This window comes from Chroicocephalus ridibundus, chromosome 7, assembly GCF_963924245.1.
Source record: "Chroicocephalus ridibundus chromosome 7, bChrRid1.1, whole genome shotgun sequence".
NCBI classification, from domain to species: Eukaryota; Metazoa; Chordata; class Aves; order Charadriiformes; family Laridae; genus Chroicocephalus; species Chroicocephalus ridibundus.
This window is the reverse complement of record NC_086290.1, coordinates 294,455-314,071: the sequence shown is the minus strand read 5'-3', so window position 1 is coordinate 314,071 and position 19,617 is coordinate 294,455. Positions and strand designations below refer to the sequence as shown.

The 19,617-nt window shown below is 37.8% G+C and overlaps 1 protein-coding gene and 1 long non-coding RNA gene across 19 annotated transcripts in view; one reads left to right on the top strand and one right to left on the bottom strand.

Moving 5' to 3' along the window:
- The first annotated feature begins 138 nt into the window (after positions 1-138).
- LOC134519077 (uncharacterized) lies at positions 139-18,156 on the top strand. The gene is made up of 4 exons (XR_010072127.1): positions 139-449; positions 1,724-1,944; positions 13,919-14,027; positions 17,742-18,156. It is a non-coding gene; the product is annotated as an uncharacterized LOC134519077 (long non-coding RNA).
- BAZ2B (bromodomain adjacent to zinc finger domain 2B) overlaps positions 2,455-19,617 on the bottom strand; it is a 155,294-nt gene continuing 138,131 nt past the window's right edge. For 11 of the 18 annotated variants that reach the window (XM_063342661.1, XM_063342663.1, XM_063342660.1 and 8 more), the window contains 12 exons: positions 19,543-19,605; positions 18,166-18,310; positions 13,913-14,577; positions 13,050-13,326; positions 12,721-12,876; positions 12,096-12,256; positions 10,868-11,178; positions 10,351-10,486; positions 8,551-8,697; positions 6,938-7,197; positions 6,050-6,193; positions 2,455-4,767 (listed from right to left, as the gene is read on the bottom strand). In XM_063342661.1, coding sequence (XP_063198731.1) covers positions 4,614-4,767; positions 6,050-6,193; positions 6,938-7,197; positions 8,551-8,697; positions 10,351-10,486; positions 10,868-11,178; positions 12,096-12,256; positions 12,721-12,876; positions 13,050-13,326; positions 13,913-14,577; positions 18,166-18,310; positions 19,543-19,605 — 2,619 coding nt within the window. In that variant the 3' untranslated portion in view covers positions 2,455-4,613. Of the gene's footprint in view, positions 4,768-6,049; positions 6,194-6,937; positions 7,198-8,550; positions 8,698-10,350; positions 10,487-10,867; positions 11,179-11,601; positions 12,257-12,720; positions 12,877-13,049; positions 13,327-13,912; positions 14,578-18,165; positions 18,311-19,542; positions 19,606-19,617 lie in introns of those variants that run through there. The other 7 variants (XM_063342674.1, XM_063342675.1, XM_063342676.1 and 4 more) reach the window with 4 other exon arrangements.

Here is a 19,617-nt window from a genome sequence, read left to right as displayed (position 1 = left end):
CACGCGCAGATCAGCTCCCACCCCCCCTCCCGCCGTCTCCGCGTGGTGCAGCCCGGCGCAGGGCAGGCAGCGCGGGCCGCACCACGGCGCGAAGGGCCGGGGGGGTAGAAGGGCTGCCCCACCCCGCCCTGCCGCCGCCATTGCCGCTCGCTGAGGCGACGTCGGCGGGGAGGGTGGTTTTACCCGCCAGGGCCGCACCTCTTGTCCAGACCCTTCTCACGTTTTAGATCCGGTGGCCGGTATCCTTTTATCCGCCCAGCTGTGCTGTGCGGGCCCCACAGGGGAGGCGGGCTGGCAGGGGGTCGGTGCCTGCGATGGGGACCGCGGCTGAGAGGAGGGAAAGGGGGTGCAGGCGGGAGCTGTAGAGATCGCCTCAGGGCTGCCAAATGTCCAGAGCTGACCAACTCCGGACAGTAGCCGTCACCACAGGGACACATGCTCCAAGCCAGGTATGTCTGAGAGCATTGGGAGAACAAAAGATGAGGGTGGCCTTTCTCTCCGCAGCGCGGTCCAGAGCCGTGGGCTGGGGCTGGCCTTCCACCACTGCTCCAGCCGTGCAACAATGAACGTGCACGTGAGCGTGTGAAGTTACTTGCTATTAACAGCTTAATTAAAGGGGTTTCAAACAAGGACAACTCACCCCAACCACATAATTTATCAGGAAATTACATCATTGCAACTTTCATATCCAGATGCATGCTTAGCAACTCATGCAAAATAAACCGTTTGTAGTGACATGTACATTTTTTGAGGAAAACAAACTCACTTTCTTGGAGTCACTCTTTGCCCAGGAAACACTCCCTTTTATGTAAACGGTCTACTTTCCATGTTTGACTCTGTATGATCTTGCATTCTGGTTTATGGAACGTGTTACCCGATTGCATGCTATTTGATTCACTGGCTGATGACTGCCCATTAATTACTTTAAATCCCAGTTGATAGCTAGTATATTCTGTATATTTCATAAGTGCTGCACTGATTTAGCAATCTATAAGATTATACATTACTAAATAAAAGCCCTCATGGTCTTAAAAGAACTTTGTATCAATTGTTAGAGACTTCCTCACTGAAAAGGGTAGACAGTTCATTGTGAATACGACACACTTAAATTGTGTGGCTGGTAAATACCACACCAATACAGTTCAAGACTGTTCCATAACATTTTATGGATGGGAAACTTGAAATTACTTTCTTAATGAGATATTGTGAATCAGTAACATGCCCAGAAATTTAGCTACCATCAGTTCTAGGAATGATGCTTAGTTTGGACAATACAAGCAACAGAAATTCTGTGTAATAAAAGGTAACACATTAATTTTTCTGAATGTCCATAGCAGCTATAAAAATTTCTGGTTAACTTTGAAGTTTTAAGCTCAAAGTAGTTCAAGAAGAGTTACATAATCAAATAGCATAATTGTGTTCCTGAATTCAGTCTTTAGCCCTCAGTTTGCAGGCATGTTTTGGTAAATCTAAGACCTCTAGGAATGATACAAGTTTAATAAACCAAGTCCCCTAGGCCACCCGTTCAGCATATTATATAAATGTTCCTCAGATGTCTGTGTGCCCATTCCCAGTTAGCAGAGCACCTCCACCCTTCTAATTGTCATTAGAGAACTGAAGAAATCATATAAAAAGATCAAAGAATAATCTGTGTTGTCCAAGACAACTTTTTGTCCAAGACAAACTGTAACTTCCGATTTTCATCTATTTTTATATCATCCAGGTTTTTTTCAAAGAGATGCCAAGAGACAAAAAGAGAACCCACATTCACAACCAGAACACTAATCATTGAGCACCATTAAGGGACTTAAAATAAAGAGCTTGAAAGCTTGCCAATAAATTCTCTAAACTAAAACCAGCATACTTTGTTCAGAAAGGAAGAGAGAGCACACTGGAAAACTCCTCTGTGAAAACAGACAGAAAGAAACATCAACAGGAGAGAAGGTTAGTAAAGAAGAAAAGTTAAGCACATTTTTCTAGTGATTAAATTCCTGCTCTTTCTATAGACATATATAATGGCACGCGCATGATTCAAGCTTGCCATTCAAATATAATAATTCCTGTAACTTTAATTTTACTGAAATAGTAATGAAGACACTGGCTGCAAAGCAATACATTGGTAATGTCAAGTCAAGAGAGGTGATACTTGCCTCACTGTCACAGCTATGGTAGCTGTTACCGCCTTAACTTTCCAGCTGTTTGGCTAAATTAAGATACAAGCTGAAAAAAATGCAACTATATTTGTAGTGTAGATGGTAACATTGTTCTGACTTTTCAGGAAACTAATATTAAATCTAGCATGGGAGATAAGGCATTAACCAGTACAGAATCTGAGAAAAAGAGAGCAATTGTTTTGCGTCGGAGAAATAGTTTTCCCAATAATCTAAGCATACTTAAAACACTCTTAAAAGCCTACCATCATACGCTCAGAACACTGATTAATCTTCACATCTCTGGAACACGTCAGTAAACTCTTTTTATTGATTGAAGTCTTCAGAAAGGTGATGAAAAGGAAAGGCATGAAGCAGTCAGTGGTGGAGCTCACGTTAAAATGCAAGACTGCCTGACACCCAAATGTGAATGTTCTATTCTGGGTAACACGAATTATTCTAACAGGACTTTAGAAAAGTATTATTGAACAAGATGTTCTGGGGAGGGCAATGGAAACAAAAATGTTATTAAAAACCAGGCACTGACTGTTCTTTCTCAGCAGAGACAAGAAGTATAATGGCAAGGGAGCATATGAAACAAGGCTCCAAGACTCAAACATGTCAGGCCTGGCTTAAAAGCAAAACACAACACTTCCCCATCAAAAAAAAACCCAAAACATGACTTGGTGACCATAGGTATTGGGGTTCCACAATATCCATTTGTAATTCCTCTGTTTTCTTGAGTCAGAGAAAGGCTTATGACGCATGCCCTTCTACAGACCAAAAAAAGGACAAAACCTTGCATGGACAGTAGTTTTAAGAAACATTGCATGTGCCATGTATTATCATGTGCATTCCCACTGTAACAACAGAAACCGGACTGGCAGAAACAGGTCAAGCACTCGGCAGCCCAATGGTTACACCCGAGTGCCTGAGCTAATGTTACTTATGCTCATTCGAAGAGGTGGCTGAACTGCACTCGGACTGCTTGGCAATTGCTTTGAATTACCATTAAAAGGCCAGGAGAATTAGATGCATCATAATAGGAACTGAATGTTAAATGCAAGACTCCCAAGGTATCATTAAAAAAAAAAAAATCCTGTATAGACAGGATCTGAAGTATTAAAATCGCCAAGAAAATCTGGTTTGCAAAACAGTCTTTTATTGTATCCGTGCCACACATACTAGTGAAAAATAACACTCCTAAAAAAGGAAAAGAAAAAGAATGCTACCTTTCCACAACATTTCTTTTAAATAAAACTTCAAGTACTCTTACATTAGTACAAAAAAAAATTCTGATCTATCTGCCCCAACAGGCCACCACAACACACAGTAGATAAAACACAGTGGTTACAAATGTCTTTTTTGTTATTTCTGTGGCAAGGCAAATGGAGGGAAATGTTTCTATGAAAAAATACTGTGTGCGTAGGAAATTGTCACAATTTTATTCCACATGGATACAAATGATTATATACTTGAATCTGAGGCCGTGGTGGCTTGAAATTATATAACAAAATAGAAAAATGGAAAACTAATATCCCCTACACCCTGTTTTAAAGGCAGGCACTACCAAGATTAAGGAGACTCCACAGTGTTGGTAGAGGATAATTACTGTACAAGCCATATAGCTGTAATTACCTTAAGACTAAAATAAAATGCTACCGTCCTCCTAAGGCATAAACAATAATGTCTGCAAACAATATGTACACATCATACATATTTAAAACAAGACTTAATATAAACAATAATGAACAGTATATACATGTCTCAATTTTTCTTCACGGTCTTGAAATACAATTTAACTACACAAGTGATGCAGCAACATATATATAAATGTACTTGTAACTCTACAGTAAAGTTTAATTTTTAGTGCTTTTACAGCACATCAGTGTAAACAGTTTTACTTGGCTTTGTTTTATATTTTAAAACATTCCTTGTTGTATTTTCAAGATTTAAAGCAATTTTCTAATTCTTCCTTTTCACAGAAAACGAAGATTCTGAATGCTGTATAATCATAAATAATTCATAAAATTAAATACATTCACTAAAAAATAAACTACAAAGTAAAAAAAATGAAAAATAGATATTTATTGAAAGGGAAAAGAGAACCATTTCCCCGAGTAGAGCTCTGGTGGTTGAATATTCAGTGCGTTTTGATATATTTTAAATTGCTATTGCACTATAACACCCCTTTCTTTGAAATTCTTTGGGTGTGCTTCCCTGTTCTACCTAAATTAGTTTGTTAAAACACACAAACCAATAACCAAGGGGCCATGGTTGCTGTAGGAGTGAAGCCTTTAGAACTGGTATCACAACTCTGTGATACTTAAAGGAAAAAACAGTCATTAGTTATGCATGTGCCTTGCACTTTCATGTAAATACAGTTCACATTGCTGGTCTTATCAGTCCTCATTTAATGAAAAAAAAAAAAAAAGGCAAAAAGAAAAAAGAGTTCTGGTAACTTCAGCTCACTTTGAAAATCTCTGTCCATTTTTTTTCAAAATACTTCCTCATGTTGTGTCCAGCCCTGCCTATGTCAGAATCATCTTCATTAAAGGTTTCACAGTTGTCAAAAACAAGCCTGACATCTAGCGAAAATGCTTCAAGATTAGGGTACCTGAAAGAAGAAAAAGGTGAATGATTTTTGGAACGTGGAGAATCAAAGGGGAAAAATATTTGAACTACATGAGAAAGAACTACCTTAACATCAGTGAATTTACAAGCCACAGAATATTCAATGAATGCTTTACATGTTAATTATACTTTCAATTTTTTAATTCTAATGTAAATATTAACCAGAAAATGAACATCAGTGGAAGAAAATACTCTTATCATTGTGTTTGTCCATTTTCCTCAAAATCTCTGTAAGGTAGAACTTCAAGCCTGTACTGGAAAACAAACTTTTTTTAAATTAACTTCCTGCTTCCCTTCAATAGCTTTCTAGTTAAAATACTAAGTCATTTTCCATTTATTCATCTATTCTTGGGCTCAAGTCCTTGCAAAGTAAGCATTGAGTACAGCTGCATTTACCTAAAAGAGGAAAAATCAGGTACAAAAAAAGGCTGGCCAGATCAATGCTGTAACATTGTCTTTGTTATTCTGTTTATTATCCTGAACATACATGGCCCAAATAGTGTTCCAATATTCATAGGAATTAAAAAGACAGACAGTAAAAGGTACAAGTCTATCCATACCACTGAGCACGCGTGGAGCATTTAAATCTCAGATTCGAGGCAGAAAAAGCCTGAAGAGGTTAAAAGCCCCTCGTGTTATCTTAGGAATCTGCTTTGTGTGGAGCTGACAGATGCTGAAGAGGATCAATCTTTATGGATGATGAAATTTTCTTTGGTGGTGGGGAGTCATTAGAGCACAGGGATGCAACAAGGAGGGAAGGGGAACAGAGGCATATAGCATCTTTTTTCAGAAGTTGTGCAGTCTAAGTCTAGGACTACGAAATGCTTGGCCACCCCTACTGGAACATGACCTGGCTTCCCACAGCAGGGGCAACAGTTCACTCCACAGTGACATTACTATTTACAGGGACTCTGTCAGCTTAAAGTCCACATAGTCGGTGCTTGTTTACATGTAACAACACTAAAATGTCTCCATGAGAAAAGATGAGGAAAACCAAAAGTTTTTCCTCTTGATTGATTCTGAGCATTTTTCTAGGCAGTTTTATTGTTTTTCAGCCAGTTCCACAAGTTCTCCCACCTGACATGCTATTTCACTTAGATATGGCAAAGACAGAAGTATACAGTTAAGAATTTTTATTTTGACTGTAATCACAGAGGTGCCAGAGCAGGCAGATCAAAATAGTTTAACTAACTTTAAAAAGGGTACTGTATTTCAATGTTTAAATATTTTTAAAATGTGAAGCAAAATTACAAAGGTTTACTTACTGTCCACTACTAAGCTTGTCTCTAATGGTGGAGAAGTCCATAGGTTTTTTAATAACTTTCTTATAACCAGGAACAAGTTTCAAGTTTACAGGAAGTAAGAAAGGCCAGGCATCTTCATGCGTTTCCAATTCTGAGAGAATCATGCTGAATAAAAAAAGGTTTAAAATCAATATTTTTGAGCTGTTCATATAGTCACAGAGGTTTTTCACTGTTTCATAAATTCATCATGTACTGACAACCTATCCACTTCATAGAAGGAAAGCACTTTATTCTGTGCCCTGTGCAAGGCTGAGAACAATGTCAATAAAGACAGACATCTTAACTATTTAAAGTAGCATTAAGTTCTCTCCAGGCAACCTACGCAAGAGGAAATTCTAGTGGTCAAACATTGTGCAACCTCAAAACTTTGAACCACAACGTGAAGCATTTGCAAACCAGTAAAACAGGTGCTAATACTGGCTTTCCAAAACTGTGACGAGGCTAAACTATGTTACTTTTGACTGACAGCTATACTACAAAAGAAGATGCGTTCCTGTTGCTGTCTCCTCTGTGACGCAATGCCTTTTAGACATAGCAGATAGGATGGAGGAAGCTGTCGGTACCACTGCTCTCGGGGTTCGTTCTTCCCACTTCTGCAAGGGCGGGAAGAGTAGATGTCACAGACCACATTCTAACATTAGGTACTTTCCTCTTGGGCTTCATTACGAAATACAGCAGTTACTCCCAGCATGCACATATTAAATCCTTTATATACACACTCAAATTATCACAACCTGTACGGGATACCTGACAAAGAATTGCATTCTTGTTCCCCGGAATACAGATAAAAAGAATGAGGCACTACTTGTTTCAACAACACTTACCCAAGTTTAGAACTTGTCACTTTACCTGCATATAGCCAGGTCCTTGGAGTCATCTCTTTTAGGTTTCTTTATAGCTGTGAAATTTTCTTGCTTTAATTGGCTTACAGAAACATTTTCATCCATTTTTCTTTTTTTAGGGTCTGTTTTTCCCCTTTTTAAGGAGGTGCTTGTAGTTGCACAGTCTTCATCCTCTGTATCTCCTGCTAATTTCCTGCTTCTCTTTTGTTCATTACTTTTTTTCCCTTTGATTTGAAGTTTTTTTATTTTTAGAGTTTGACCACTTGCCTACAACAGAGATAACTGAAATAAGCAATAACCCAGAAATTACAGAAACCTCTGTTATTGATAGACAGCAATGAAGATCAGAAAAACAGAAGCACCAAAACAACAGAAATAATTAATATCTGAGATTATTAACTTTTTACTCTCTCCTAAAGGTAGGTAAGGGTGTAGAAATTCCTGTTACTAGTGATTTATGTTCTCAACTTGTGACAATATAAAAGCACCTGGCCTTCAGATTGGTATAACAGCACCTCCTAACAAACCAGGCTGGCATAGTTTTAGAAAAACGTATTATTTCCAAGATACGGAAAACTGGAAGAGAGTTTTTAAAAAGCCAGTGATGGAATCAACTGATTGAAAGATTAAAAGCTAGATATGAAAGATACAGATAGGTGGCTACACAAGACAGCTACAGGAGAACATAAAAGGCGTATGACAATACAAGAATGCTACAAACTATGCAAAAAGGAACATTATTTAATACAGTACTATTTATAGACAGGAAGATGAAACTAAGGGGTACATTTAAGATGAAAAAAGTGAGTTATTATGAGCATTGACAGCATCATAACACGACACAGTATTTCAAGTCGCCATTCTGATCGTTAGAAGAGGAAATTTATGGAATGCCAAATGAAGCACATGATGCCATTGAAAAGACTCACCGACAGTCAAAGAATTAAAAAGATAGAAGACTATTTTCATGAAGAAAGAGGGAAAACATAGCTAACAAGTTTAGCAATAAATGCATTTAATTTTAGTACTAAGTAGGAATGGGAAAATTGTAGATTTTTAAACAGTACTAACCGCTAATTCAGTCATTTCAATAGAAGTATCCTAGAGTTCTATTTAGACTATTTACTTGGGAGGGGGAAAGAACCAAACCTCACACAGGAAACACACATAGCCTCTCCTTCAAACGTACTGTCTATCAAAAAAGTAAAACTAAAGTATGCTGTGCAAAAATGACAAAAAGTATTTACTATGTATTTTATCTGATTTTTCTTTTCAAACAGAACTAAGCCATTGGTCTGTCAACACTTAAGAATGAAGCTCCAAAGACAAATACTGAAAAAATTCTAAAAGAGAAATAAAACACTATTGTATTGAATCAGCAAGGAAATTCTGTATCTACTTACATTTAAAAAAAAATACAGTTTAAAACAAATAAAACTGTAGTCTTTACTGCCACTTAAATCCAAGTTAAATAAAGCTATTACTTCTGTTATTTAATAATCAGCCCAACATAAAACATACAGACCATTATTTTAATTGAAAAAAGCACTGGTAGACCTGTAACTTTACCATCTACAAAAAGGTCACTCTAAGCCGCTTCCCCTTTGTGGTTACTATTACCTTTGCTATGCAGGCAGGACAAAACCAGTCACCATCTGGTATGGTAGTGATCTTGGGTCGGTGGCAGTAGGTATGACAGCCTTTATCGCAGCCATCACAAAGGAGCAGCAGTTCCTCATTATCTCCCTTTCGACAAATTTGGCAGTACTGTGATACATGAAAAATGGCTTTAAATCAATTTTTAAAATTTGAAACACAGGAATGGTACCTAAACTACCCTTCCCCTCCAAACACACAAACTCACTCTCAAAATTCTTTTCCTTTAATTTTACCACAGAGTCAACTAATGATCACAGCTGTAAAAGAATATACGCAGTATGTGAGGAACCAATCTAAAGGCTATATTTGGAATGCTTTTGAAAAGCAATTCATTATAAGATAGGTGTCCTACAGCGCACCTATCTATGAATACTTCTTATATTTCATTAATGTCCATGAGAAGTAAAGGTATCTTATACCCATCAAAATCACTTGGCCCATACTATCTCAGGAATCTTCTCTTCATTTATGCCCACATTGCATATAAAAGTTGCTATTTCATAAAAATAATTTCTATTTTACAACAGTATTTTCAAATAATAATCAGTAAGGATCTTATCCAAAGGCCACCACGAAAAAATTCAGTAAAGCAAAACAAATCATCCTAGCATTTCCTAAAATTTACACTAACTTAAATGTATCTAACGTATTGAGTTTTCTTACATACATTGTGTGATTTTGATACTCTTCTCTATCTGGACTTCTTTTTCAGGAACTTAAAACATCTCCACGTATTTTCACCAAATACTTACGTTTACTGTGCAATTAAATGTATAAAACATTTCAATCAAATTGATAATGGTACTATACTTTTTTTTTTTTTGATAGTAAATTAATACACCTTGAAACATTCAAATGCCTTTTCAGGTGCTCCTACTAAATTCAGAAACTTTTTGCTCTAAAGATACAGCTTTAAACTTCCAGATACGTAAACTCAGAGTTACATCCTGACACTATATTTTTTATTTAAATCATCCTTTAATTGTCCAGATATAATTAGAATCTGCATAGGACTGTCAGAAGTTAAAAAATTAGGGGAAAACCAGTAACGGAAGAATCATTTTGGCCACTCACCACATAGCACTGGCCATACTTAAGCACATCATAATCACTACTGCTGTAGTAATAGTTTTCAGAAATTTGAGGTTCAAAGGTCCATGCACATTTTGACCCATGCATTCTGCATGCCTTCTTTGTATATGCAGTTAACACAGATCTACTTGTTAAGTGTACCAGGAAACGAGGTATTTCAGCCTATTTGCTCACACACTTGCCCAATTTATATCTTCATCTGTGAGAAGTGTGCGTGCAAAGAAGCCATGCATTTGAAGCATCTTAACTTCCTGAAAAATGAAGTCCTTAATTAGGATATGTGATGTTGAACCTCCATAAAGCTTATGTTGTGGGTGAGACCAGAAATATTCCATCAGATAGTATCTTACATCAGATGGTGCCAGAAATTACTCTTTTTTACCTAAATGTTAACAACAAAGAGTAATTACCATCTTAAATAAAGCAACCGGTTACAGGTTTTTTTTATCTTAGAAAGTTCAGGATGCTGAAATTTGGCAAGCAAGGGACAAGGCTAATATTTGTTTGTGCACCACGTACAGTTTAACCATACTGTTTTATAGGCAGTAATAAGAAATGCATTCATGGTATCTTAGAATGCCTAAAGTGGGAAAATAGGATACAGCAAAAATAGTTTAGTTACAGTATTAAAAAAGAAAAAAAAAAGGAAAAGAAAAGAAAACCACTTACAACTTTCATAATAGATTTTTCCCATGCTATTGATTTCTGTAACTGCTGAATGCACAGAGATACCTGTGCAGCACTGCGCGCTTCTGACAATGCCCTTCTCCATACCCTCAGCCCCGGAGCAATATCCTCTTCGGTTCTGCATTGAAATACAGAAAAATTAAGTAGGTCACGTCCGTGTCTGCTGATGTTTAAACGTGGAACAGTCATTATCACATTGAAAGCCAAGCAATGACAAAACGTACACAGCCAATAAGTATAAGGTTTAAGCAACTAAATTTCATGTAGTGCACAGACTGTGGCTACGTGCCTCAAAGCTTAGTCACAACCAGTTAAATATAACTTTGCAAGATTATCAACAAACGTAACAAAAAATATCTTTACAAAGCACCATGCAGAATAACATGACCCATATGGATCACAGACATACAAGAAAGTACATAGATAACAGGCAATAAGAAAATAGGCTCCAATTAGCAAAGAAGCACAATAATTTTTCAAGTTAATCTCAATAACCTACCCGTCACCATCACCACTAATGGATGGTGCAGGAGCAGGGACAGTAACTGTGCCCACATTATCCAGTTTGATCTGAATGGTGGTACTTAAGGGGCTCTTCAGATACCTTCGCTCTATGTTCCGCTCCAAGTCAGCAAGCCTGGTTACAGCTATATCTAGAGGGTTGTCACTCCTCCGCTCTAGAGAGCTGGCATTGCCTTCTCCGCCTCCAGCACAATCTCCATCGTGCTTCTTGTGCAATCTAGTAATTGACTTATGTTCACGATATACCAAGTCGTCTCGCTCTGATGCAGGTTCAGGACACAGCCAACCCTATGTTAATAGAAAGGTTTGTGCATTTATTGGTTGCTGTTAACTTAGTGTGTACACAGAGGAACTGTTTTACGGAATCAAACTAAGTAAGTGAAGCGCTGTTTCCAGTAGATCTTGGTTATTGTAATCCATCTGTAGAGACAGTTTCCAAAATATCCAGAGAACTAAAATAATTAATCAAAAAATACAAGCATTACCAGACTTTCTGAAGGGACCTTTCTGCAACAGTCTGCATTCTTATCTCCTTTTGAAGTATCCTGTTCTATTGCCGAAACATCAGAACAGGTCTACCTGTACAACAGGCTCAGGAGACAGTATCAGTTGATCACACAGAAAACACATCCACCCCTAGCGCAAACCAGATCCCAAATACTACATCTGTGCTATAACCGAACACATAGAATTTGATATCCTTACACCCACCTTGGAAAAATTTAAAATTGTAATGACAATCGGCGAATTCTTAACTCTTTCACACTCACAACCATCACATGTTCTCCATGACTCTGCAATACTCAAACAAAGTATTATTTTGTACTTGTAGGCTTTTCTGAAAGCATTAACAGTAACAATCACCCAAGCGAGGCAGAACTGTGGCAAACTCCATTATAATTAAGCAGTCTACATGCAGTAAAATCTTTGCATTCATAAAGGTTGACAAAACATGCGGGGAATTGCACAGTGTCCAAGAACACTCTCCAGCAACTGTCATTCTAGCATCTTCAGCTGAAGATTTAACTGCAATAAAGTGTTTCAAACACAAATATCCATGATATTGCTGCAGTGGATTTGTTTTATTTTCAGACAATTAGAGATGGAATAAGAAGGCACTTACCAACAGCAAAAGGACTGCTACTATCTACTTTAAATTCTTACCACTTATTTTAAAGAGACATTTTACTAAAAGTTAGTTTTACCTTAACTTGTAAACTAGCTGATGCAACTCTCCTCTCTAGATCTTCCACCTGCTGAAGAATAGCAAGATCCATCTCCATTGCTTGTTCTTCTACTGACCAGTTTTCCACAACATCTCGAGTTACCTGGTTATCTTCATTTTCATTGATATCAATAATTGCAACTGTATTTGAGAATCACATTTTTATTATTTTAATTAGTATAATAACTTCTGTGAGTAAAATCAAGCTGATTTACCTGTCAGTCCAGTCAAATGTTGAAGAACTGTTGTAAAAGTATGCTTCTCTTAAGATACCCAATATGGACAACAAATTCTGTACGTTTTCAAACTTGCAATTTAAAGGCAAGAAGGGGAAGGAGAGGCTGAGCTACAGCGTTACAGAGATGGGAAGAGCTTAAAGAGGTTACCAACGCTTATTCCACTACAGCAATTTATATTCAACAGGATTTTTCCTGTCCCGTAACTTTCCAGAATGAGGCTGCTAAAGAGGCAACTATGGACAACGAGGCCTTTACCTTTTTCCTCCAGCCGCTCCTCTAACTCTGTGTCTAAAGTAATCTCAAAGAGCTCTATGACAGTCGTCTTGTGCCCCAAAACCACATGTAACATAAATATCAATTACATACCATCCTTATTTTTGATGCAGGCCAAAGTGATATAATCCATGTGTTTCTGTATTTGCTTTTGTAAGGCCTTTTCTCTTATTCCCCTGAGGTGCAGCACTTTAAGCAAAGATTTTAGGTCCTCTGGATCAGTAATCCTCCACCACCCATACTGCATTTCTAAATGAAGACAAGCATGTAAACACTTTACAGGCATTTTTTTATGCGATTTCACACAATCAGATTAGAGAAATCATCTAGCCAAGTTATAAGAAAAACACATTGTAACATCGTAGTGGCACTGTAGAAATTATCCTTCACGTAGTTCCATCTTATTGTTGTATTATACTCACCTTCTGGTATAGGTTTTGGGTTAGGATAATCTACTGGCTTGGCTACTTCAACGGCTGTAGAAGGGGCAGAAGCTATTTTGTCTGTCTGTGGTGCTGGTGATTCACTTTTACTTGCAGGAACACTAGATGCCAAGAACGAGTTACCGTTTGCTTCCGATAATCCCAACCCTGATCCATGAGCAGGTAAAGGAGATGAAAATGGAACATTTGAAGTAAGAACTCCTGTAGGCCATCCACAAAACTGAAGTCCCATTATAGGCAATCCAGTCTTCATCTGCTACACAGAATAATATATTGTTAACACAATCACAACTACCATTATTAATTATTACCAAGAAGCCTGAATTATGATTAGGATGCTATTTGTCAAACTATAATCAAAACATAAAGCAGGCCTTTACTCAGTACTTTTGATTAGTTTAAGAAAAACTAATGTAACAGTAATGTTTAATACTCCCTACTAGGGCCCTGTTAATGCTTAAAAAAATAATAGCTTTTAAAGGGAGGGTGTGGTGTGTCACATTTCTGAAAACTAGTTTTTATTTATTTGCTTTTCATTTAATGCCAGTGTCCAACCTCATAAAACCAAATTAAATTACTGATATAAACATAAAAAGTAACATACATTGGCTTACCTAATTCTACCTATTTTAATATTTTTTATCAAAAAACTATACTATAAACTGTACTATAAAACATCTGTAACATGGAATTAGCTATTTAGAAACATTTAGAAATAACAGAAAAACCCAACCAAACAAATGAGGATATATAACGGCAGCGCTATTGTGAAACAATTTGTCTAAACAGAAATTCTGCCCAAATAAGCACAGCAAATTCAGACTATTCAAAAATTTATTTACCTGCAGTGGCGACAATGCGAAATGACTTAATCCCATTGGACTCTGTGTGGAGGCTGAGCCCAGAAGAGGTGACGGAACAGGTGACGGTGACTTTGATGGTGGATGTGACTGAGGGGTAAGTGAAGCTGTAGCAGCTGATGGATCTATGTGAGTAACGGACAGGTCATCACAGGGTGTTCTCGGTAAAAGGCTGAACCACTGCCTGCTCTTCTCAGTAAGAGTCTTTAACAACTGATCATTTGGAATTAGCGGAGAATTGTAAAACTTTCCTGTCCCACTTGCATTAGGACTGAAAAGATTATTAGAGTCAGACTTCTCACCAGTGCTCTGTGACACAGTGGGCTGAAGACTGCAGAGAGAGTTTTTTGAGTTACTTGGATATGATAACGCACAGCCGTTTGCTGCACTGCCATTAGGTTTTGTCGACATAATGTCAGACTCAGGTGGCATTTTTGCTACCTCTAACAGTTTGCTTAGTTTTGAAAATGACCCAGGCTTTTGTAAAAACAAATTTGTGTTGTCCTTTTCTTTCATATCTTCCTTTTGCTCACAGTGAGTTGTATTTAAAGAGTGTATTTTTTCTTCTGTCTCAAAGTCTTCTTCTTTGATATGCATGCTTTCTACCTTTTTCAACTTCTCTTTTTCTTTTGCAATTTCTTCTAGGCCTAAAAATGTACATGACATATAGATGAAATATAATAGACCAACCAATTTAGATCATTTCTATCATCATAGTGAAATAAAAATGACTTCACATGCTAGATCACAATGTCTTTTTTTTCCTCTTTTTTTTTTTTTTTAAATGAAATAACTTCTCACTTTACAGAACACTTTGTGGAAGGAGACATGTTCAAGACACACACAGATTTAAACCCTGCTAAACACCTGGAGGAAACCCAACCTCAATGTAGTTAACACAGCTATGGTATTCTCCCTTAAGATGCATGTATGTCAGAAACAGTTTGCCAGTGTGAAGCCTTTGAAAGGGACAAATTTTTGGTAGCTTGCTTTTTGCAAGACTCTCCATGCTTTATTGAAAAACTCCTGTTTATATCAAGAGGGTACAATGTTTATAGCCTTAAAGCTTATTTTTGCAAAAGACCATTTCATTAAACTCACAGCCAACGACGAAAAGGAAGACCAAAATTCCTGTTGTGAAGTCAAATATTCCCCAAATATCGAAAGCCAACATTAATATTTTACCTCTTTCAATAAAATCATTAACAACTTTGACTGTGAAAAAATGTCAGCATTCTTGAATCACGGAATCTTCAGAGTTGGAAGGGACCTCTAGAGATCATCTAGTCCAACTCCCCTGCTAGAGCAGGACTGCCTAAAGCACATCCCTCAGGGCTGCATCCAGGCGGGTCTTGAAAATCTCCAGAGAAGGGGACTCCACACCCTCCCTGGGCAGCCTGTTCCAGTGCTCTGTCACCCTCACTGTAAAGAAGTTTTTCCGTGTATTTGAACGGAACTTCCTATGTTCTAGCTTGTGCCCATTGCCCCTTATCCTGTCACTGGGAACCATTGAAAAGAGCCTGGCTCCGTCCTCCTTAAACCCACCCTTTAGATACTTGTAAAGATTAATCAGGTCCCCCCTCAACCTTCTCTTCTCCAGGCTAAAGAGTCCCAGCTCTTTCAGCCTTTCCTCATAAGGGAGGTGCTCCAGTCCCATAATCATCTTGGTTGCCCTTCGCTGGACTTGCTCCAGCAGTTCCCTGTCCCTCTTGAACTGGGGAGCACAAAACTGGGCACAGTACTCCAGTTGTGGCCTCACCAGTGCAGAGTAGAGGGGGAGAAGGACCTCCCTCGACCTACTGGCCACAGTCTTCCCTATGCAGCCCAGGATGCCATTGGCCTTCTTGGCGACAAGGGCACACTGCTGGCTCATGGATAATTTGCTGTCTACTAGGACCCCCAGGTCCTTCTCCTCAGAGCTGCTTCCCAGCATGTCCGCCCCTAACCTATACTGGTGCTTGGCATTCTTCCTTCCCAGGTGCAGGACCCTACACTTGCTTTTGTTGAACCTCATTAGGTTCTTCTCTGCCCAGCTCTCCAGCCTGTCCAGGTCACGCTGGATGGCAGCACGGCCCTCTGGAGTGTCGGCCACCCCTCCCAGCTTGGTATCATCAGCGAACTTGCTGAGGATACACTCTGTCCCCTCATCTAGGTCATTAATGAATATATTGAACAAAATTGGACCAAGAGAGAGTTTAAAACTCTTGCAAAAGCCACCCAACATGGCAACAGGGACTCTACACACAGCTAAGCAGATCAGAAAGTGTAACATCTAAGCAATTTGAATACAACATGCAGAAGCTGATTGCAAAAGCCAGTTTCTTCAAACATATGACGTGTGAAAGATCTATCTTTTATGAAAAGGGAAAACATTTTTCTGTCTTCTTTGCTCTCCTAAGAGAGGTTAAGAAAGACCTTAACCATTTCTCTTCTAGCCTTACACTGATGTGTTAACTTAAAGTCTTAAAAAGTGTAAAATGGGATGGGAGAATGTCAGGAAAAGGGGGAGGAGGTAAAAAATCCAACATTCCAACTCCTTAAATTACCTTCATCCGATACTGCAATTGCAAATAAACAAAGGTCCTCTTTATGGCTTATGGCCAGAACATCCACAAAAGTTTACTTGCTCATTCCGGAAAAATCATAATTTCTACAAAGATAATTAATTAAAGAGAAGAATATCCCCTCCCATTAAAACTTCAAAATGTGTCCACAGTTATAACGTATGTCAAAATATAAACAATTTGAGTTTCAGCATGAGAACTAAAATCACTACACGAAGAGGGAAGAAGTATTTTTTAAATGGACAGATTGTTCAACAGTTTATGTCTCACATTTCCAATGTTTAGATAAAGGAATTAGGAGTGGATAAACTGTGTAATTTACTGGAACGGGGCAAACTAAGAGCTGAGGGGAAGAGGGTGTAGTTGAGAACTGAAGAATGCGTCCATTTTGCTGTTCAAGGAGATTAAACTTTCATTAAGACAATATATTAAAAAATACAGGTTTGCCCTAGAGTTCTAGGCTAAAACTTTTGTGTATTTTGTATTTGTTTTTACTATCTTAAAACAGGTAGATGTATTTTAATTATTTTCTTTGTGTACAACTTCTGAAGTATTTGGGAATTCATCTGGTTAAAATAAAATAAAATACAGTGAACAAAAGGAATGCAAGCAGTACAGCAACGACAGTTTACCTTCTGTATCCAGTTAATTCATGTGCAAAACAGTTCCTAACACACAGCATAAAATAATGCAGAACTGAAGACACAGAAGAATTATTTTTTTATGCTACCCATTTTAGAAAGGTAACTTGAAGATCAAGATTAGATTTGAGAAAAGTTCTACAGCTTATTTTTGGGGCCAAACAGGGCTCAGATTTCATTCCATGCTGTAACATTTATTTTAATTAAATGGCTCTCTAGAATGACGCAATTCTCATGAGATCATGCAATTCTGATGTGTGTCAGAGATTTGTTTTGTTCTTTTCTTGGGGAAAATTATAAGAGTAATGGGGTTTTGCTTCATTTATATCAGAATTGGAAAGGATTCTTCTGTGACCAAAATGAAGGTTTATGTTTAAAAATTCTAATATCCACAAAAAGGTCAGATTAATACATACTTTCTGCATCTATCCAACTATCTAACTAATCACAATTAGTATACAATCACAAAATTACATTTTTAGCAAAAATAACTTCATTTGCTGTATTGGAAGAAAGATCATTTGGTAAAATGCAGAAACTAAATCATATTGTTGATTAGAAAACACAATACTTCACTGTGTGAAAGTAATTTTCGTATTTTTGCAGACAAATACCAAGTCTTCACGCACAGAATCGTCTGCGTATTTGCACAACTGAAGATGAAAAGAATTTTTTTGCACTGTATGGTCATCCTGGTTTTCATAAGCAGAGTTCACTGCCATAGAGAAATGTGAAGTAGTTCAGAAAGAGCCAAAAAATACCCCATGCAGACAAGTATGAAAAACTAACATACAGAACTATAACAACTGAAAACTTCCAAAATATTAATCCTCATTTTGAAAGATATTAACTGATATTTCGTGATCAGAAAGTGTATCAGGGAGCACCATATGAATAGTAGCCTGCTTAGCTTCTGGTTGAAGGCAAAGCTTAAACACCTTGCTGCAAAAAATTACAGCCTGCAGAGATGGGCAGTATGTCTTGGCATAGTGCACCTTGGCATCACATTATTCCTTTATGTGTTTCTTACCTTCACCACTTTCCATGCCTTCTACAAAAATACCACCACACTGGGGCAGAATCCAGAATCGGCGCCTGTAACGATCTTGACCGAACATCATTGAACGCAAACAGTGTGAAGCTTCAAATAACTTCTTTCTGTACTGGCTTTGTTGCTGTTTTAAAAAAGGGAAAGCATTATAATTCAATAAGGGAAAAAATCCATTATAACAGAAAACATCTCCTGGCTGCCAGACTGAACAGAACTACAGGGGTCACACGAGGAGGCTCTCTTAGAGATTTTGTGCGTGTTTTATGTGATGTCCTACTCACGACTTGCTGCCCTGATGATTCTTCTTTCAGGGCTCCCTTTAAAAAAAAACAATTTAATCACTTCCTGGTTTAGCTTAAGTTTATCAGTCTTCCTTAAAAAACACATTTTGCAATGGTAGGTCCTGTCTTTTGAATCCTGACTCTCAGAGAACAACAGGATAAAAATGTCATTGCACAAGAACAGCTGAAATCCTATCAATTATACAGTAACAGCAAATGGTAAACAGAGCACTGGAGATAGCTGATACTGCAGCTCCTGATGGGAAACTAATGAGCTATTTTAACTGGTTCATAAAAGAATGAGAACAATAATGTCTGAAAATAAATTCTGTATTCAAACACAAAGAGTTCTCGGGGGGGTGACGGGGGTGCGGCACAGGGGGAACAACAAGAATTTGAATTTCAATTTGTTTATTCAATTTTTGCTGTGCTAAATTGACACTCCTGGAAGTCAGGTGTAATTCTGGACTGCTAATTTCTTGCCATTTGGAACACGAGAGAAACCAAGAGACTAAGTTTTAAATGACAAACTTTCTAATACGCAGAATAAAAACATGGGCCAGGCGTACCCCTATCTACAGCATTCTATCTGTCTTGTTTACATTTCTCCTCCTATTCCATTGTTTCAAAGCCTGAAGCAAAGAGCTCTCTGTACTGGCTTGGAACACAGCTGCAGAAATTAGCCAACTGTAGGAGGGAACAAGAACTGCAGTCGTTCATTTAAGAGAAGAGTCATTGCTTCTCGTACACAAAATTTATTATCACTTTCTAAGATCAACAAAACAGAAGTATATCAATAAGCTTCGATAAAAATTGTAACACCTTTTATTCTGAGACGTGCAAATATATTACCATCAGCTTTCTGTCTTTTGAGTCAGATCCACTTACTGCCACTAGACTAAACTCATAACTCAGGTGTCACGAACAGCAGCATCATTCACGTTTTCACAAAACAAAAGCCAATGCTTTCTTCAATTTATATTAAGTTGGAGCACTGAAAATGATGGTTAACTTTCTAACTCATGACATCCAGTGATCAAATCTGTAGTATAACAAAAGACAAATGACCTCTCACCTTTGTCAGTTTTTCAATCTGCTTCTCCAGTTCTTCAACACTTGCTGTCTGGTCCCCATCATCCTAAAAATCATC